Source organism: Pseudorca crassidens, chromosome 9 (assembly GCF_039906515.1).
Source record: "Pseudorca crassidens isolate mPseCra1 chromosome 9, mPseCra1.hap1, whole genome shotgun sequence".
NCBI lineage: Eukaryota > Metazoa > Chordata > Mammalia > Artiodactyla > Delphinidae > Pseudorca > Pseudorca crassidens.
Window position 1 is genome coordinate 23198389 of NC_090304.1, and position 19722 is coordinate 23218110.

A 19722-nucleotide genomic window follows, 5' to 3' on the forward strand; every position below is an offset into this window, starting at 1 on the left:
TTCCAAAAATGACTAAAAAACTTGTGAAGTGCATGAAATAGAGTGTGAAGATGCTAAATACCTCCCCAAAGGTGAAAAAGTCCATTTTTACTCCCTTTTTCCTCTTCTGAATGACTACTATTCAAAAAGAGTATAATAAAAAAGCAGAAAATGGAACTTTTTCAATGCTGCAATCTGTCCTCACTCCCACAGCATGGCACCCTCTCAGCATGCCAGTGTCTATGGAAACTTCCAGGTAGGAAATCTCAAAGTTAAGCCTTCTGTATAGCCTGGGGTTTATTCTGGCATTTTACCTCAAGAGAGCTCCTTGCAAACCTCTGCCAGGCTCCAGTGAGGACAGACAAGGGAAGAGCTTCATCAACAAGTAGGACAGAGTCCTTTTTCAGTGGATGGCTGGATCTCCCATTTTCCTGTGTCTTTTGTGTATGAGTGGGAGAGCCACTATTTGTGAATGAAACAACTGTCCACTCCTAAGGCTTGGAAAATTATCCAACAGGCTAGAAACACAGCAGATAAGATCTATGAAAAAAACAAAAACTGTGAACTACATTCTATTACCAACATTCTGAGGGATGGCAAACATTTTCCTGACAACGTGGTTAGAAGCCTGGATTGCTTGGATTTTACAATGGGGCGTTGAGAAGGGTAGAGAAAACGTTATTAAAATGAACATTTAATCTCTTGCCAAACCACTTTTCTCATCTTCATCAGCAGCCTCTAGACAAAAGCAGTCATTTGTATCTTCTTTACCTCCTTTCCTCGTTTGGTTAAGAGTACCATGGGATCTCTACCTCAGTTATCACTTAGTTACTTCACGTATGCACTCAATGAAGTAATGTGATATTTACTGCTGCTGTATTATTATTTGTATTATAAAAGACTATAAGAAATATACCAAAATGTTGGAGAGTGGTTATCTCTGAGTGCTGGAATTAAGGGTACTTTTCTTTTTTTTAACTTTTCAGTCCAAATTTTCTACAATAATGTGTAACACTTATCTTTTCTTGAAGAGTAATTTTTTAAAAGAAATATGGCTCAAAAAGAAGTTAAATCCTCAGTAAGATATTAGCAATTCGAATCCAACAATGTATAAAAGGAATTATATACCACGACTAAGTGGGATTTATCCTGGGTATGCAAGGCTGGTTCAACATTTGAGAACCAGTTCATATGATCTACCATCAACAGGCTAAAGAAGAAAAATCACATGATCATATCAGTAGATGCAAAAAAAAGCTCCTGACAAAATCTAATGTCTATTTATGATAAAAACCATCAGCAAACTAGGAACAGAGAACTTTCTCAACTTCATAAAAAAATATACAAAAAATATATATATACAAAAAATCTACAGCTAACATCATACTTAATGGTGAGAAACTAGACCTTTCCTGCTAAGATCAAAAACAAGGTAAGTAGGGCTTCCCTGGTGGTGCAGTGGTTGGGAGTCCGCCTGCCGATGCAGGGGACGCGGGTTCGTGCCCCGGTCCGGGAAGATCCCACATGCCGCGGAGCGGCTGGGCCCGTGAGCCATGGCCGCTGAGCCTGCGCGTCCGGAGCCTGTGCTCGGCAACGGGAGAGGCCACAACAGTGAGAGGCCCGCGTACCACAAAAAAAAAAAAAAAACAAGGTAAGTATGTTTCCTCTCACTACTCCTTTTCAAAAGACAAAAGGAAATAAAAGGTTTACACGTTGAGAAGGTAGAAATAAAACAGCCTTTGTTCACAATTGACATGATCATCTATGTAGAAAATCCAAAAGAATCATCAAAAAAAAGCTCCTGGAACTAATAAGCAGTTATAACAAAGTTGCCAGATACAGAGCTAATATATAAAAGTCAATCACTTCCCTATATATACCATCAGTGAACAAATGGAATTTGAATTTTAAAACACAATACCATTTATATTAGTACCCCCAAAATGAAATACTTAGGTACAAATTGAACAAAATATGTACAAAATCTATATGAGGAAAACTAAAATGAAAGAAATCAAAGGAGAAAAAAATGTAAAGACAGTCCATGTTCATAGACAGGAAGACTGAAAATTGTCAAGATGTCAGTTCTTCCCAACTTGATCTATGAATTCAATGCAGTCCCAATCAAAATCCCAGCAAGTTTTTTTATGGATATTAACAAACTGATTCTAAAGTTTACATGGAGAGGTAAAAGCCCCATAATAGTCAATACAATACTGAAGAAAAAGAACAAAGTCAGAAGACTGACACTACTCAACTTAAAGACTTACTATAAAGCTACAGTAATCAAGACAGTGTGGTATTGCTGAAAGAGCAAGCAAATATATCAGTGGAACAGAACAGAGCTCATAAGTAGATCCACATAAATACAGTCAGCTGATATTGAACAAAGGAGCACAGGCAATACAAATGGAGAAAACACAGTCTTTTTAACAAATGATGCTGAAACAACTGGATGTCCACATGCAAAAAAAAAAAAAAAAGAATCTAGCCAGGGATCTTATATCTTTCACAAAAATTAATTCAAAATAATCATGGACCTAAATGTAAAATGCAAAACTATAAAACTCCTAGAAGATAACATAGATGACCTTGGGTATGGTGATGACTTTTTAGATACAATTCCAAAGGCACTATCCATGAAAGAAATAATTGATAAGCTGGACTTCATTAAAATTAAAAAACTTGTTCTTTGAGAATGACACTTAAGAGAATGAGAAGGCAAGACACAGACTGGAAGAAAACACACCTGATAAAGGACTGTTATCAACATATACAAAGAACTCTTAAAACTCAACAATAAGAAAACCCAATTAAAAAATGAGCCAATGACCTGAACAGACATCTCATCAAAGAAGATATACAGATGACAAATAAGCATTGGAAAGATTCTCAACATGATATGTCATCAGGGAAATGCAAATCAAAACAACACTGAGATACCACTACACACCTATTAGAATGGCCAAAATCGGAACAATCACAACACCAAATGCTGATGAGGATGTAGAGCAACTCTCATTCACTGCTGATGAGAATGCAAATGTACCACTTTTCCAAAGTGGTACAGCCACTTTGGAAAACAGGTTGGCAATTTCTTAGAAAACTACATACGCTTACCATGGGATCCAGCAATTATGCTCCTTGCTATTTACCCAAAGGAGCTGAACATTTAGGTCCACACAAAAACCTGCACATGGATGTTTACAGCTTTATTCACAATTGCCAAAACTTGGAAGCAACCAACATGTCTTTAAGTAGGTAAATGGATGAATAAACTGTGATACATTCAGACAACGGAATATTATTCAGTGTAAAAAAAAGAGCTATCAAGCCATGAAAAGACATGGAAGAACCTTAAATGCATATGACTAAATGAAAGAATTCAACCTGTATGAAATTCTAGAAAAGGCTATGGAGACAGTAATAAGATCAGTGGATGTCAGAGGTTTGGGGAGAGAGAAGGATGAACAGGCAGAACACAGAGGATTCTTAGGGCAGTGAAAATATTCTGTATGATACTGTAGTGGTAGATAATATGTCATAGTGCATTTTTCCAAACCCACAGAATGTACACCACCAAGAGTGAACCCTAATGTAAACTATGGACTTTGGGTAATAATGATGCAGTTTCACTGATTGTAACAAATACACCACTCTGGCGTGGGATACTGATGTTGGAGGCTGTATCTGTGGAGGCAGGGGGCATATGGGAATGCTATTTTTTGCTCAGTTTTGCTGAGAATCTAAAACTATTCTAAGAAATAAAGTCTATTTTTAAAAGTTAATACAATTAAAACAGAAAACGAAATAGCCACTGAAGTGGAGCCTAGAGAAGGTCTGGGGGTGGGCTGAGCATCCAAAGGGCCAGGCAGGACAATTCTTCTGCTTGAACCTTAGTCTCAAACATGTCAACATTTTATTCTTTGCCTTCCCAGTAAATACTAGACCTTTCCTTCCTAATCTGATTCTGCTTTTCTACCACAAATTAAAGGTTTTTAAAAGTCCTTTTCAACTAAAGTTAAAATAATGGCTTCCACAAGAACTAAGCACTTTTAGCATGTGCTGCTCCTGCCATTTGAACATTCCTCTATGGGACCCTCAGTCATCCTGGGGCTCCTCAAAAGAGCCAGGTTTAGTGTCTGGAAAAACTCTGAAAAAGGTCTAACTGATCCAATGAGTGACAGGCTCATCAATGACAAATAGACATCATCACAATATACTGGAGAGACATGTGCTTCAAAACCTTGTATAACCACAGCAGCACCAACCCTCATGATACTGCTCTTATCACAAAGTAGGAGATGGAGTTAGGAGTAAGGTGGGGAGAAACAGATGGCATGCCTAACTTTCGCCTGGTTCCTGTCACTGGACATTCTCTTGCCTTTAAATCTGCGACAAAGATACAGTCTTACGAATAATAACGATGAAGATATTAAGAGCGACCACGTGCAGGCAGCATTCCAGGTGCCATCACAGACGTGTTTCTGATTTAATCCTCAGGCAGGGAATACTACTTTCATCTTATGGTAGGGGAACTGAAGCCCACAGTGGTAAAGTCACTGGCCCGGAGTTACGCAGCAGGTAAGCTATGGAGCAAAGATTCACCTCAGGTCAGCCTTTTCCAGGTCAGGGCTCTGACAACCACTCTATCTAGTAACCTCCTCCTGAAAAGGAAACTGAGCCTCTGAGAACCATTATGAGACCACCAGAAAGCAACCTGGCACAGAAGAGAGCACTCGGAATGGGGAGTCAGAGGCCGTGGATGTTTTCAGAACCAACCAGCTGCGTGACTTTGGACAAGTCACTGAATCTCTCAGGGCCTCAGGTTCCTGAGCTATTAAAAATGAAAAGCTAAACTCAACCTTCCTTTTATCTCTAAAATGATATAGCTGCACAAAGTTTATACTCTTGGAACTAATTCACTAATCCAGATTTGCCTCTAATCACACTTGTTGCTAAAACAAGAGGGGCATCAGGGAACTAGGAATCTGACCTAGAAGTTGTTAGGGTAACACAGTCAAAATAAGAAGTAAAGAAGAATGCAGAATAACCCTTTTCCTATGGCAGTGCTGCCTCCCCTCCTACTTTTAACCACCAATCTTATTTAGAAAGTCACATAAAGCCTGCTGCCCGGTCTCCTCCAGCACTAAAGAGTCTACTAGTCACCAACTCCATTTGCTCTCACTACTGACCTGTCTGTATCATTTAGCACTGCTGATACCCCTCAGTCTTTAATTTCTCTCCTCTCACGGTTTCTATGACCTTGGACTTCCCCGGCTTTCTGTTTATCAGCTTCATCCCTGCAATTTTACACACACTCTCCAGACAGCTGCGATTGAGAAACTCTGAGAGTTTTTCAACCTTGGCACTACTGACATTTGGGGTCAGTATTTCTCTGTTGTGGGGAAATGTCCTGTGCACTGTAAAATATGTTGCAGCATCCCTGGCCTCTATGTAGTAGAGACAGTAGCACTGCTCCCCAGCCCCAATTATGACAACCAAAAGAGTCTCCAGGCATTGTTAAATGCCCTCTGGGTACAAAACTGCTTTCTCTCTATAACCTCCTCCTTAGCAGTTTCATCCCATCTTTGCAATTCAACTACCATCTCCATGCAGTTAGCTCCTAAGCCTGAGTTTTTTCTTGAGGTCTCTAGTCTCACCATTCCTTTTGATGTTTATCTCCACCTGGATACTTTCCTATTACTTAAACCATCAAGCATCAAACTGAATCCTCTCCCTCCTCCTCATGATTGTCACTGCTACCATTTTGGACACTTACATATTAGGCACTATTCTAAGCACTTTACATGTGTTACTTCAATTAATCATCACAATGATACCATGAGGTAGCAATTATTATTATATCAATTTCATAGATGAAGAAACTGAGGTACAGTGGGGATAAGAAACCTGCCCAAATTCACACACATAGTAGGTGGCAAAGGTGGAGTCTGAACCCACATAATTTGACTACATAATCTGCCTTCTAAACACAACATTATTCTTTCATATCTTCCCTTCAAACCTTGTCCTGTTCCCCTCTCCCCCTTAACGATACCACAGTTTAGGCAATCACCCAGGCTCTAAACTCTGGAATCAAGTTTTATTTTCTCCACTAGATAACAGGTGCCTTGACTTAATACCTGGAGGAGAAATTCAAACATCTTTGCTAGGGTCTGGCACATCATGGCGGTCAATACCTTCTGACTGAGTGTCAGAAGCCATCCCGCACCTGCCTCTCCACCACAGTCTGGCTGAAGAAGCCTCCCCCTTTACCTATGAACACCCCTTCTTGCACCCCTTTCCCACCACTCCCCACTAAATAACTATACCCATTCTCTAGACTCAAATGCTCCATTTAAGCTCCACCTGCCCCCCCACAACCTAGACCCTTTAATCCAGCCCCACTCTCACTTGAACCACTAATCTGCCGAAACACAATTCTAAGACACAGAGAGCTTCTGAGTGATTTGAAGAAACTATTTAGGATTCTGATCCTACCTCCAACTTGTTCCAGGCCAGCTTTCTCTCCTTTCTCATCTCCACTTGGCCCTGAATCCTTGGCTTCCTGATCTTTACCTCAAATCTCACCTTTCGCCCTTCAGACTTAGTAACTATATGTGCTCTTCAAGCTCTCCTTCTCCGTGTTTAGACCTCAGATTTGCCTTATATAGTCTTTGGCTTGGCTTGTACCTTTGACTTTCAGAATCGCATTCCCTTGGACAGGAACCCCACATTTCAGTCAGAACACTCCAGCCTTCCTCTATTTCTGCCAGCACGCTTCTCCCTGAGGCTCCAAATTTTGGTACTTGAGCCTAAGTACACTGTTGTTCTTTACCAGCTTCATGCATATGACCCTGTAATACGCTTCTTCTGAACCTCCTCCCTTTCATGGTTTTCCCTCCTCGACACACAAACATAAATACACAGGTACACGCGCACACACATACACAGAGCATTAGAGGCTCAGGACTATGTTTCCTAGAGGCTGTGTACTTGAAAGATCCTAATAAACACTTGAATCTACTAATCAGCTGTGAAGTGGATAGCAACTGTGTGCCCCAGTCATCTGAGACACAGTCACAGCAGACTGACAAGTAGCCCTAGTAGTATGAGAGACGGAGATCTAACCACTATGGCTGTGTCATCATTGCCAAGCACTGTCTCCTCCCAGGACCGCCTGTTCATGCTGTCAGCTGCTATGAATTTATTGCCATGACAACTTGATGTGTAACCCAGCGTCATGGCACTGATCTGGAGGCACCAGAGAAGAGTTCAAGAGGGATGCTGAGCTCACTTTGAATGGATACTATTGCTTGCTCTTAAGACGCTTCTCTCTGCCTGACCCCAGGGTGGCAATAAAGAAAGCAATTATAAACTTCTGAGCAACACTTTTCCTGAGTGAAAAGAAAAAAACTTCTGGGTGTCCCCTGTAGAAATGTGAAAGTAGAAGAACGGGTCCCCTGAGACACCCAGGGCCTATAACAAACAAGAATATGAGTGAGAGCTTCTATTCCACCTTCTTTTCTAGCTTTCTTTCTGCCTTAACCTGTGTATAAAATAGAAAGACAGCTTCTGCTTCAGAAGTTACTGTGTAGGAAGTGGGAAGTAGAAGGTGCCACTGAAAGCTTCAGGGGCAACTAAACAGAAATTATACTATTTTTAAACCTCTCAGACTTGAATATACAAAGAAAGCCTATTTTATCCACTGAAGATTCAAGCAATTACATTAAAACAAGACTCACCCCTCACCTCCATTTCAGTTCTCTAGCCACACACCTTTCCTGAAAAGCCACAGCTATCTGTATACTACAGAAACCACAAAACCAAAACAGCTGCCTGCCACCAAGAAGGGTCAGGAAAGGGCACTGAGATGTAGGTCTCATGTTTTCTGAGTCTTCTTTGCTACAGAGGGTCAAGAATAGTAAAGCTGGTGGAGTCTGTGGTGACAGAGAAAGACTGCAGTACTGGCTCTGCTAACTCTATGCTTCTGAAGCTCAGAAAGGTGAAAGTTTTTTCATAGATATTTTTGTGAAGTTTACACAAAATAATACATGGAAAGAACTTAGTACTCTCTGGGAACATAGACACATCAGCAGAACTGTTCTGCTGGTCCAGATAACAGTAACTGTGAGCATTTATTGTGGGTTTTTCCTATGGTACCCACCAAGCTCTCACAGATACAGAGCCCCAGCCAGTTCTCTTAGAGAAAGAGAACTTACGCCCTTGGGAGTACAGATTCAAATTTCCCAAAGGAACACAGGAAGGACTTCACACATCCTAGGCACTGAAGAGCACGGATGTCAATGAGAGGCTCCTAGCCCCTGTTTCAGTAGATAGCCACAGGTTGTGAGTGAGCCTTTTCCAGTTTGATAAGATCAGATGCTGTCCACTTCCACAACACAGAAGCAAAGCACCGGAAGGACAGGTCACACCCTGCCCCTCAGCACCTGCACAGAGTCTGGAGATATAGTCAGCTCCCCAACCTCAAACTTGTCTCTATTATATTTGCTCTCTTTAGCCGACTGAAACCCTACTACACCCCCTTGAGCAGCTAACAATCTGCTAACCTAAGAACCATAGGGCTTGTTAAACAACTACAGTTTCTAAAATACTTTCTGGACCATCAAAAGCTGTGATACCAATCATCTTCCATCATTTCTTATCTCCTCCTCAAAAGTTTCCATTTGCAGGATACTCATTAATAAAAACATAATATTTGTCTCATTTTACTGATGAAACTGAAGGCTCAGACAAATCAAATGATGGACGTAATAAGTGCCAGTATTTGGACTCGGGTCATCTGGCTCCAATGTCTGTGCTCTTTCAACATAAAAGTAAAGGAAAGCATGGCATACTCAATCTAACATTTTTTCCCTAAAAGTCTGAACAAACTCTACATTTGTATACTATTGCCAACCCATCTTCTAAAACTAAAAAGTTAATAACTTCCTACAACTTCTACTAATTCCATATAGCAATCATAGAAAGGCAATTTATTGCAATCATTAACCCTGTGGCCTTGGACAAGTCAATATACCTCTTAAATGTTTCTTCATCTGTAAAATGGGGATTATAAATGTCTAATTAATCAGGTTGAGCTAGGAATTACGGTGATATCATAGAATCTGTTTCACCTGCTAAAGAAGTAAACAAAAGCTATTCAGCAATGGGGTGGAGATCAACTGGATCACGGGTTGAATGGAAGTGTTCTACACAACCACAGAGCCCTGGCGGATTTTGCCCTTTGGCTAAATGCAGAGGCAATCAGGGGAGAGGCCAGTTTTCAAATTTTACATTCACACATACATACAAGCATTGACAAACAGACCTGGCTGACTGAGGTTGCATTCTGTAGCTTTAGCCTTAAGATACCAAAAAAGGGAAACCCCACATTTCTCCTTGAGTAAACCTGAATTTTATTTCCTAGCTGAATGAGGTTGAACTAAAAGGAAAAGGGGAGGGAGGGGGACAGGAAAGAAGGAGACCCTTAAATAAAACTCTGGGTGGTTTTTATCACTATTATCACAAAAAGTTCTATACCTAGCTACCCAGGCTCCTAAATTAAATGTCAAATACAATCCTACACTGGAAACGTGAAGTGTGGCTGCTATGGGGGAGCCCTGACAGCTCCACTCCCTTCTTCACGTTGGCCATGTAATAAGCCCTTTAAGCTCTGGCTAAGAGTAAATTATCAAGGCTCCTGTCAGTGCAGAGAGGAGCTGGAGCGGGGAAGAAGGACATCACAATGTGCTAATTTTATTAAGCCATTTAAAACTCAATCCCTTTGATTTCTAACAATGCTCCAGCCCACCAGGCAGCTCAGAGACCACGTCCACCTAGTTTTAAAATGCCTAGAGTTGATTTGTACGGTGCTTCAATTAGGAGCTCTGGGGCTCCAATAGAAAGAGAACAGCCAAAGGGTAAAGCCGAAGGGAAACGGAAAGTAGGGAGGGAACCAGAATCTCAGTGGTGTTTACTTTAAAGTGGGGCTATATCTCCTAATGTGTCTCTTAAATGCCACACATGATTTCTTTTGTGGCTCTTAATTTCTCTATTTTTCTTTTAATTTGACACCAGGCAGTTTTGCTAACTAGAGAGTTTGCTCCATAACAATAAACATAATTGCTTCTAGGCACTGATTTGTTTCCATTGGGAATATATGGACACACAGCTGCACACTCCCCAAGGCAGATATATTTGCCTTGACTTGAATGGGCAATAGACACAGAACCAACAACAGGCAAGGCGGCCATGCAAGGCCCACAGAGTCAGCCAGCCAGGCAGCAACACCTAGGGGTCTCAACTATGGAGATTTAACTCAATTTATTTGCATGTCATTATCACTCGAAGAGGTAGCAATGGCCCTTTAAAACCTGAAATCTGTGTCACTAATGCCGGGAAGTGTTAACTGATCAAAGTGCAGAATTCAGTTAGTTATGAACAGGTGGCTTATTTTTCTCCACCAGTATTAGAAGATCTCCTAAACTCCTGGAGGGGGTGAGGGGGGGAAACTACCCCCATGTACCCTTGCCCTTCTACTGGAAACAGTGGGGTGGGTCTCAGGACTAGGAGAAAGCTAGCAGCAGCCATCATTTACAGGATGTTGTCCTAAGCATTTTAAATGGATTATCTCATTTAATCTTCCTAACAACCCTATGAAGGATGTACTATTATCCTCTATTTTGCAGCTGAAAAAACAAAAATACTGAGAAATGGAGAGGTTAAGCACAGGATCTGCTCAAGACTGCATAGTTATCAACTCTGGACAGTATCGGTCCCAGTGAGCTTTTAATAACTGTAAAATACTGCCTCCCCCTGACAGAGGCTAACATTAGATTTCTGAACCTCATTCCTGTCTAGAAGAGGAGAGGAGAAAGAAAAAGGACTATTCGCTGCTGACAATTCAAGTGAAGGCCTAAAAGAAGTGATTCAGACAGTAATCTCTCTCTCAACAGCTTTACTGAGATATAATTCACATTACCATACAATTCGGTGGTTTTTAGTATATTCAGAGAGTTGTGCGATCACCACAGTCAATTTCAGAACATTTTTATCACCACAAACAGAAAAAGGAATCACACAATACCAGGTCTTTTGTGAATGACTTCTTTCACTCAGCTTAATGCTTCTGAGGATTACCCTTGTTGCAGCATGTGTCAGGACTTGACTGCTTTTCATTGCCAAATAGTCTTCCACTGTGTGGATATACCACATTTTATTTACCCATACATTGGTTGTGTTGTTTCCACATCCTGGATAGTATGAATAATGCTGCTATGAACACTGGTGTGCAGTTTTTGTGTGGATGTATCTTTTTATTTCTCTTGGGTATATACTCCAGGATGGAATTGCTGGATCACACGGCAACTCTTATGTTTAACCTTCTGAGTAACTGGCAGGTCATATTCCAAAGTCACTATACCTTTTTACATCCCCCCCCCAAAATTTATGAGAGTTCCAATTTTTCCACATCCTTGTCAAATGGACAAAACTTCTCTTTACTGGGAAAACTACAGAGCTATAGTCCTAAAAGCTGTCGACCTTCTTGAGCTCTGCTGTAATTGCCTGGGTGACCTTGGGCAAGAACCTTTACTACCCTGGCACCTCAGTGTCCTCACCTATAAAGTGGAGGGCCTGGAGCAAATGGCTTCAGACTTCCCACTGTGCCCTGCATTTATTCATTCTGTCACATGATGGGAGACACCCTGACCAGTGGGGAGGTAGATGCTGTGAAACAGATAGCTTGAAGCTGACTACTCGATTGTGTATCTGACTTTGCATTAACTCAGTTTCCATTGTGCCTGAATAACCTTAGACTGTGACTATCATGCCTGCCTCAAAAAACAAATAAACAAACTCACAGAATCTGCTTATGCTATTAGGAAGAAAAGAGAAATGCCTTATTATGTAAAGGTTCCACTTGGCAATAACAGCAGACTGGCATTCAGGATTTTAGTTTCCTAAATTGGGGTTCAAAGATAGAAATGGATTCAAATGATAAAATGTATGTATTTATAAGAAATAATGTTAGGTGAAAAAAGCAGGACATAAACTATGTGTATGTGTGTATGTGTGTGTGTGTGTGTGTGTGTGTGTGTGTATAGTTATAGTTTTATATATATATACACACATAGAATAATAGTTATATAACTCTTGAACAACACTGGGGTTGGGGAGCCAGCCCGCTGACCCTCTATGCAGTTGAAAGTCCTTGTATGACGAAGAGTCAGCCCTCCGTTATGGGATTCCTCCATACCCGCAGTTCTGGGTTCTGCATCCACAGATTCAACCAACTGCAGATCATGTAGTTTCCATACTATAGTATTTACCTTTTTTTTTTTTTTTTTTTTTTTTTTTGCGGTACACGGGCCTCTCACTGTTGTGGCCTCTCCCGTTGCGGAGCACAGACTCTGGACGCGCAGGCTCAGCTCACGGGCCCAGCTGCTCCACGGCATGTGGGATCTTCCCGGACCGGGGCACGAACCCGCGTCCCCTGCATCGGCAGGCGGACTCTCAACCACTGCGCCACTAGGGAAGCCCCTATAGTATTTACTATTGAAAAAAAATCCTCATGTAAGTGGACCCGTGCAGTTCAAACCATGTTGTTCACAGGTCAATTATATATAGAATAATAGGACTCTTCTATCTGAAAGGCAAAGCACCATAATATTAATCAGCTTTCTCACTGCTGTGTTTCGAAGTATGGAGTATTGACCATGTGTACCAGGCTGCACACTAAAAAAGCAGAACTCAGAACTACCAAATTAGATGTTCTGAGTGAGGCTCAAGAATCCTCAATTTTAGAAAAAAGTACTGAAAGTTTACAAACTACTGCAGGTAGCAGAAGACTGGCTGATTTCTTCTTTCTACATTATAGTTGTCTGTATTTTCTACATTTTTCTACGAAGAACGTGTATCACTTTTGTAACTGGGGGATGGGAAAAGGAGAAATCGTTTCGTTTTGATAAAGGCAGGGAGATGGTGAAAGAGGGCAAAGAGCTGACTTCTCCTCTTCCTGCTGCCCAGGTGTCTACACAGGATGAAAAGAGGTCACATTTGCTTCTGGGTGATTTCCATGCCTCAGAGCCTAGACTGGACCTGAGAAAGCACTGGTATTTTTCCCATTTGGTGTCCTTCATACATAAGGGGAAACTACTGAAGCACTTGCCTTAGTTCTCCATTTGGCCAGGGCTAAATGCTCTGGGGCTGTCATGGATCCTTTGTCATCTCCCCATATTTTCTCCAGTCCTGGGACTCTAGAATTGTGGGAAGCTGTGGCTGCAGGATCCAGTAAGGGAGGTAAAAGAAGGGTGCGAGGGAAAAATAGTTAGTGAAGAGTCATATTGCTAGGGATGACAGGCTATGTATAAATATCAACTTACCCATGGGTTCAACAACAGTGTGGGGGTGAATAACATGAAGGAAGATGAATCTGAAGTCCAGTCCTGTTCCCACCACTTACTAGCAAGTTGTTTAATCCCTGTAAGTCTTGGATTGCGTATCCATAAAACAGGGCAAATGATATTTCTTTTCATATGGTTGCTGTAATAGATAATGCATATCTATTACTAGGTACCACGCTAGCAGGGCTTGAGGATACAGAGATAAACACAATTCATGTCTTCCAAGATTACTTCTTTTTTATGTAAAGTGAAGAAATAGGTCAACAGGGACTTCCCTGGTGATCCAATGGTAAAGAATCCTCCTTCCAATGCAGGGGACGTGGGTTTGATCCCTGGTTGGGGAACTAAGATCCCACATGCCATGGGGCAACTAAGCCCGTGCGCCACAACTACTGAGCTCACACGCCTCAACTAGAGAACCCACCTGCCACAAACTACAGAGCCACGTACTCTGGAGCCCGCGCCACAACTAGAGAAGAGAAAAGCTGCACACCACAATTAGAGAGAAGACCACACGCCGCAACAAGTGCCGCAACGAGTGCCGCAACGAGTGCCACAACGAAAGATCCCTCATGCCGCAACGAAGACCTGATGCAGCCAAATAAATAAATAAATAAATGAAAAGAAACAGGTCAGTAATTCTAATAACCTTCCAACCAAAGAAACACTTTTGAATGAACCAACTTCATAACTGAGGCATCTCAATTCTCTCCTTTAGATGGATGAATAAATACTGCCCCAGTGAATACTTCTATCTTGAGGCAGGACAAGGACCAACACAAGGCCTGACTTGACCCAGGTGAATAACAGGACACTAACACCAAGAATTCAAGTTAGGTTTTGCTTATATCCATTACTATTTGTACATGCAAAACCTATCATTTTAACAATAGTCTGATTAGCACTGGAGTGGAGGACTGGGCTATGTTCCATGTCAGTGATATCAGCTATTAGAAAGGTCTGTAAGGTCCTCTTGCAATTATAAAATGCTCTGTAAATGCTAAATAAAAATAAAATAAGAAAACAATCCTCAGTTCTATTTAACTAATTTCATGTTGCTAGACAGATCTTTGGTTTCATACTTCAGTAAGAATACCTGTAGAAATCGGAAAAAAATAAGGAAAAGAACCTGATTATATTTTAGACAATCTTAGTATGATTAGATCCTATGTTTAATCCCACTCCAGTCACAGAGAATAATGTGAACCACTTGGCTCGAGTTTAAGATGATTTTTGGGAATAACTTATTAAATTAATATGAATTTGAGATACACAAACATGGTTTAAACTGTTTGTTTCAAGCACACACCAGCTATAGGAAACAGCGAATGGTGCACCTTACATGGAAAGAAAAGCAATCAATATATCATAGAGAAAATAGCTATTATTAACTGAATAATGAGAGGTTAGTTAGATTGAGCTTAGCATCTTATACTTTAGTTCAATACTTTCTGGGAGACTGAGCATGGGGAAGGAAAGGAAGGAAATCAATGTGTTTTCTAAGTTTCAGTTCCCTCTGGGTAAACTATGAAAGATAATTGCATAGTCACTACAAAGGAAAGCTGTAAAGAACTCAGATGCTCTAAATTTCCTAAAAATCTAGTCCGGACATATACACACATACATACCCCTGATTAACTACATCTTTTAATTTCCCCAAAGTCTAGCATAAATATAAGAAATCTAGCGACTAAAATGCTGCTTTGTGCAACAGATGTTTCTGAAAAGTCTGGCTGCAAAAAAAAGTTTGCAAACTGGATCAAGTCAAACGCATTAGGATTATTTAATAGACCACTTCCAATTAAACAAAATAAAGACTGTTATTAAAAATCATTTCTTTCCACTGTACACAAGTTCTGGATCCCTGGAGGTCTGCCCCCTTTAAAACAGGGCTCACCACAGCAACATGCACGCACACCACTTCATCTGGACCTGTGCCTTATTTAGCAACCATCTCTGGCTCTCATACCCATCCTTGGGCTCACCCCTAGTAGCTGGGATTTGATGTCTCCTGCTGTTCCTCTGGTTTGAGAACTCAGCCCACTCCTGGACCATGGCGATGGCCTTGATCATCCTCCTAATTCCTGACCAGGACTCCTTTCCCTTTTTTTGGCTTTGCTACTTCTCTGCTGGCCATAGCTGTTTAAAGGAACCCTGTCCTCTCAGGGAGCCCAAGCTGATGACTCAGTTTACCTCCCTTCCCCTCTCTTACTCCTTTGCTCCCTCAGCTCAATTTATTTGTTTTCTAAGCCTGGAATTTTATGTATTTCATTTTTTTCAAGGTTGAAATCATTTGGCCTTACAAGGGCTCTTCTGGCTATTTGCTGAAAGAACGAAGAAAACCAAAACACAAGATGGCAGGAAAATAACCAAGGTCCAGCACAGTTTCTAGTTCCCCCAGACACACTGAATCAGAAACTCTGGGGGTGGGTCCAGCACTCTGTATTTTAGTAAGTCCCCCAGGCGATTTTCATGAACACTGAAGTTTAAGAACCATTGCTCTGAAGAAAAGAGGATTTCTGACAAATATTTTGGACAAAATGAGGCATCTCATTAAGAAGTCTATATTACTGACATAGAAGAATGTTTAAGATATTCTGTGTGATAAAACCACAGCTATGGTATAATTTTTGTAATATATCTTCGAAGCGTATTTCCACGTGAAAAAATGTCTAGGAGGTTACACACTAAGCTGTTAATAGTGGTTAATTTAAGGGAAATCCATTTTCCTTTTCCTTTATGGATAGCTGTATTTTTTTATTATTTATTATTTTTATTTATAGCTGTATTTTTTTATTTTTCCTTTACGGATAGCTGTATTTTTAATCTATACGCATATATTATTTTATAATTTAATAAAAGGTTAATCTAGGCATCTTCCACTCCTCTCTGGCAAAACTGAGAGGTAAAAATTAACTCAGTCCCCGGTAGACCTCAGTGTCTGGACTAATCCAGCTTTGTGAGGCTTTAGGGAATTCTAGAGGAAGTGAGGCAGAGAGAGTGTTCGGGGCTCCACGACTCAGTCAGTGCTTCTATGTAAAGCTGCTGTGCCAGAAAATGACAGGTCATAAAGCCTAGGAGATTCTGCTCTTCTTAAATAAGCCAACTTAAAAAAAGGATGGTGGGGTTTGGAGGGAAAACAGAACAGACTAAAAACTTAATGAGTTCTTTTGGAAGACACCAATTTGTTTCTGGGAAAATTTTCTTTGTTGCAGAAATTATGTATTTAAGTGTCCCATTTTTCATCCCCTATTTGTGATCTAACAGTCATCCTGCAATTATGATGGTCCTTCTTCAAGCTGGCTCCAGGTAAAAATGGCATACACATATGTTAGGCTAGAAAGCGGCTTGAAAATAAAATAGATTAGTGGGAAATTATCCAGGGAGAGACAAAGAGAAGACGAAAGAAAGGTGAGTGTGTATAAACATATCCAAGATCAAGTGAGGTCCTAACAAATATCCTTTAGCTTATGATGCATCGTAGGAAAATCCTGAGGTTTCCACGGGTTGCTCTCATGGGGACTACTCAATTCTTTCAGCTCTGGCAAGTTTCCCATCAGAAGCACTATATGCATTCATAAAGGTTCCCAAAGCACTTTACCTGTATTATCATCATGCACAGAAGCCACTCAGTGTAATCTGTACACATTCTCTTGCTCTTCACTGTCTATAAGCATGTGGGTGTGGCAGAAAGAGGAAATACAGTTGTCTCCTTCAGGATAGCTGTTGTCCCAGAAACCAGAGAAACTCGGTAAAAAAAGCTTTCTGTTATCTTTAATAATTAATTGGTTCATCTTTACTAAAGGAAAACTACTTTCATATAAGTGGTTTTGAGGGAGGGAGGTCTTTCTACTTTGAGCTAAGAAAATCGACAAAAGTTACCCCAATGTGTTCTTATCAATAAAATGGGAAATAAAAGCTAATTTACAAGGTTACTGCAACGATCACAAGTGTGTAAGAGGAGAGGGAGAATAACAAGTTAGTGCTTAATGGGGGCAGTTTCAGTTTGGGATGATGGAAAGAGTTCTGGAGATGGATGGTGGTGATGCTGCACAACAATGTGAATGTGCTTAAGGCTGCTGAGCTGCACAATTAAAAGTGGTTCAAATGGGAAATTTCATCATGTATATTTTACCACAAATTTTTTAAAAGGTATGTAAGGCTCCTAGCACAGTGCCCGGCTCTTATTAGGTGCTCAAGAAATGCTAGTCTTATTCCCCTTATAAAATTTTTTAATTAAAAAAAAGACAGTATAAAAAGCCAAATAAAATCACGCTCCTTTCCCTATTTAATTGTGAAAGGCTTTGACTCTCAGGCAAAGCCAGCTGGCACCAGTACCGGGTAGCGCCACAGCAAACGTCTGAGTAGGAGAAGGGAGGCTACATTAGTCATAATCCCTCTGGCACGTTCAGTTCCCAGTCCACCCACAACCCTGGTATGGCGTCTCCCAGAATATCAATCCTACAGCCCCCAACATCTTGCGAAGAAAGCTGGGAAGCTTAAACCATTTCCCAGACCAGACTCCAGCTCATGAGGGCAAAAGTATTCACAGTGGCAGCTGGCTCCCGTTAAGTGGGGGAGTGACAAGACGCTAGTACTGAACACCAACTGGATAGGCCTGAGCTTGTTCCAGTCCCCAGCATTAAGCTGATGGTATCTCTGATGCCTTTGGTTGGATTTAATGGACACAGAGGCCAGTAGTCTCGAAGGCCCGGTAAAAGAAGATTAAAAATGCACTTGTCTGCAGTTCAGAGAAAACAATGAACGATTATGTGTTGTAAATCATAAAATAGAGAAGGGGAAAAATAGATGACTTATCTTCAGGCATGTTAGAACATGGCTTTTGATGGGTAGGCTTAATTAGATCTTGATGCAATGTTCAGATAGATCATCATTAACATCCCTCGAATTTAGCTCAAGGAGAATGAAATACTTGGGGTACCAATATCCAATTAATTCCAAAACAATACTTACTTTAGGGTCTGAGCTCTTGAACTTTAACCTTTCCACCAACTCTATCATAGCCGCCTTCAGTCCGCCTGAATCTTTGCTCTAGAAGAAAGAAAAGTCAGGGGTCATTAGACAGCATTTTGTTGCTCTCTCGAACACAAACAGCATTTCATGGGACAATGAAACGGAAGGCAATTTCTTCTTATCACCCGAGAGGACTAAACGACTAAGAAAAGATGTGTTGCCCCTCTTCCTCTTCTCTATGGACAAAGAGGGTCAGGACATAAATTGCCCAGTGACCTGAGAGAACAATTGGAACGAAAATTAAATGCAATTTGTACAGGCTGACTCACTGCTTCATCTCAGGGCTCAACTGCACCAGTATTCACAGAGGGCTGAGGCTTTGCAAAAGAGATTTCTATCTGGGATGTCTATTTTATGACCAAGTGATTTTTATTTTAAACTTCTACATCACAAATACAGAAGTATGCAATATTAAATATTCTCACAAAAATAAAAACAAAGAAAATTCCCCAAGATTTAACCCTAATTGGAAATGGTATTTCAGTGTATTCAGTTGAATACAGGTTTTTGAGTCAGAAATATAAGGTTTCAAATTTGGGGTCGGCATTAACGAGTTGACTAACCTCAGGCAAATACTGACTTTCTTGAAAACTTATCCCTCTTCGATAAAATGGGGATTATAAAAAGGGTTATTTTGAAGCTTAATTGAAATGCTGTTTGTAAAGGCGTTAGCACACTACGTGGCACACAGTAAGTGCTCAATAAATGTCACCTATTATATTGTTGTTATTACTGCATTATAATGATTTAGACTAGCAAAATCCAACAGAAATATAATGTAAGCCACAAATGCAAGCCACATATATAATTTTAAGTGTTTGAGTAGTCACAAAAATAAAAGGAAATTAATTTGAATACATTTTACTTAACTCAGTATATCCAAAATATTATCATTGCAACATGTAATTTCAACATGAGGTATTTTATACATTTTTTTCATACTAGGTCTTTGAAATCTAGTGTGTATTTCACACTTACAGCCCAATTCAATTTGGACTTACCACATTTCAAGTGCACCAAAGCCATCTATGGCTAGTGACTACTGTACCGGTCAGCACAGATTTAAAGCACAGACTAAAGCCACACTGCCTGGATTCAAGTCCCAAATCTACCACTAGATCTGTGTGACCTCAGGCAAGTCACTTAGCCTCTCAGCGCCTCAATTTCCTTATAGTATGAAGCTAATAATAGTACCCATTTCATAGGGTTGTAGAAAGACAACATGAGCTCATATACATCAAGGTACTTGGAACAGGGCCTGGCACATGCTAAAGACAATAGATGTACGAGACATATTTAT

General features: G+C 40.6%; 1 protein-coding gene across 4 annotated transcripts in view; it reads right to left on the bottom strand.

Moving 5' to 3' along the window:
- Positions 1-19722, bottom strand: part of TRIM44 (tripartite motif containing 44) — a 113660-nt gene that overhangs the window by 74564 nt on the left and 19374 nt on the right. For all 4 annotated transcript variants that reach the window (XM_067749386.1, XM_067749387.1, XM_067749389.1 and 1 more), the window contains exon 2: positions 18363-18440. In XM_067749386.1, coding sequence (XP_067605487.1) covers positions 18363-18440 — 78 coding nt within the window. The remainder of the gene's footprint in view (positions 1-18362; positions 18441-19722) is intronic.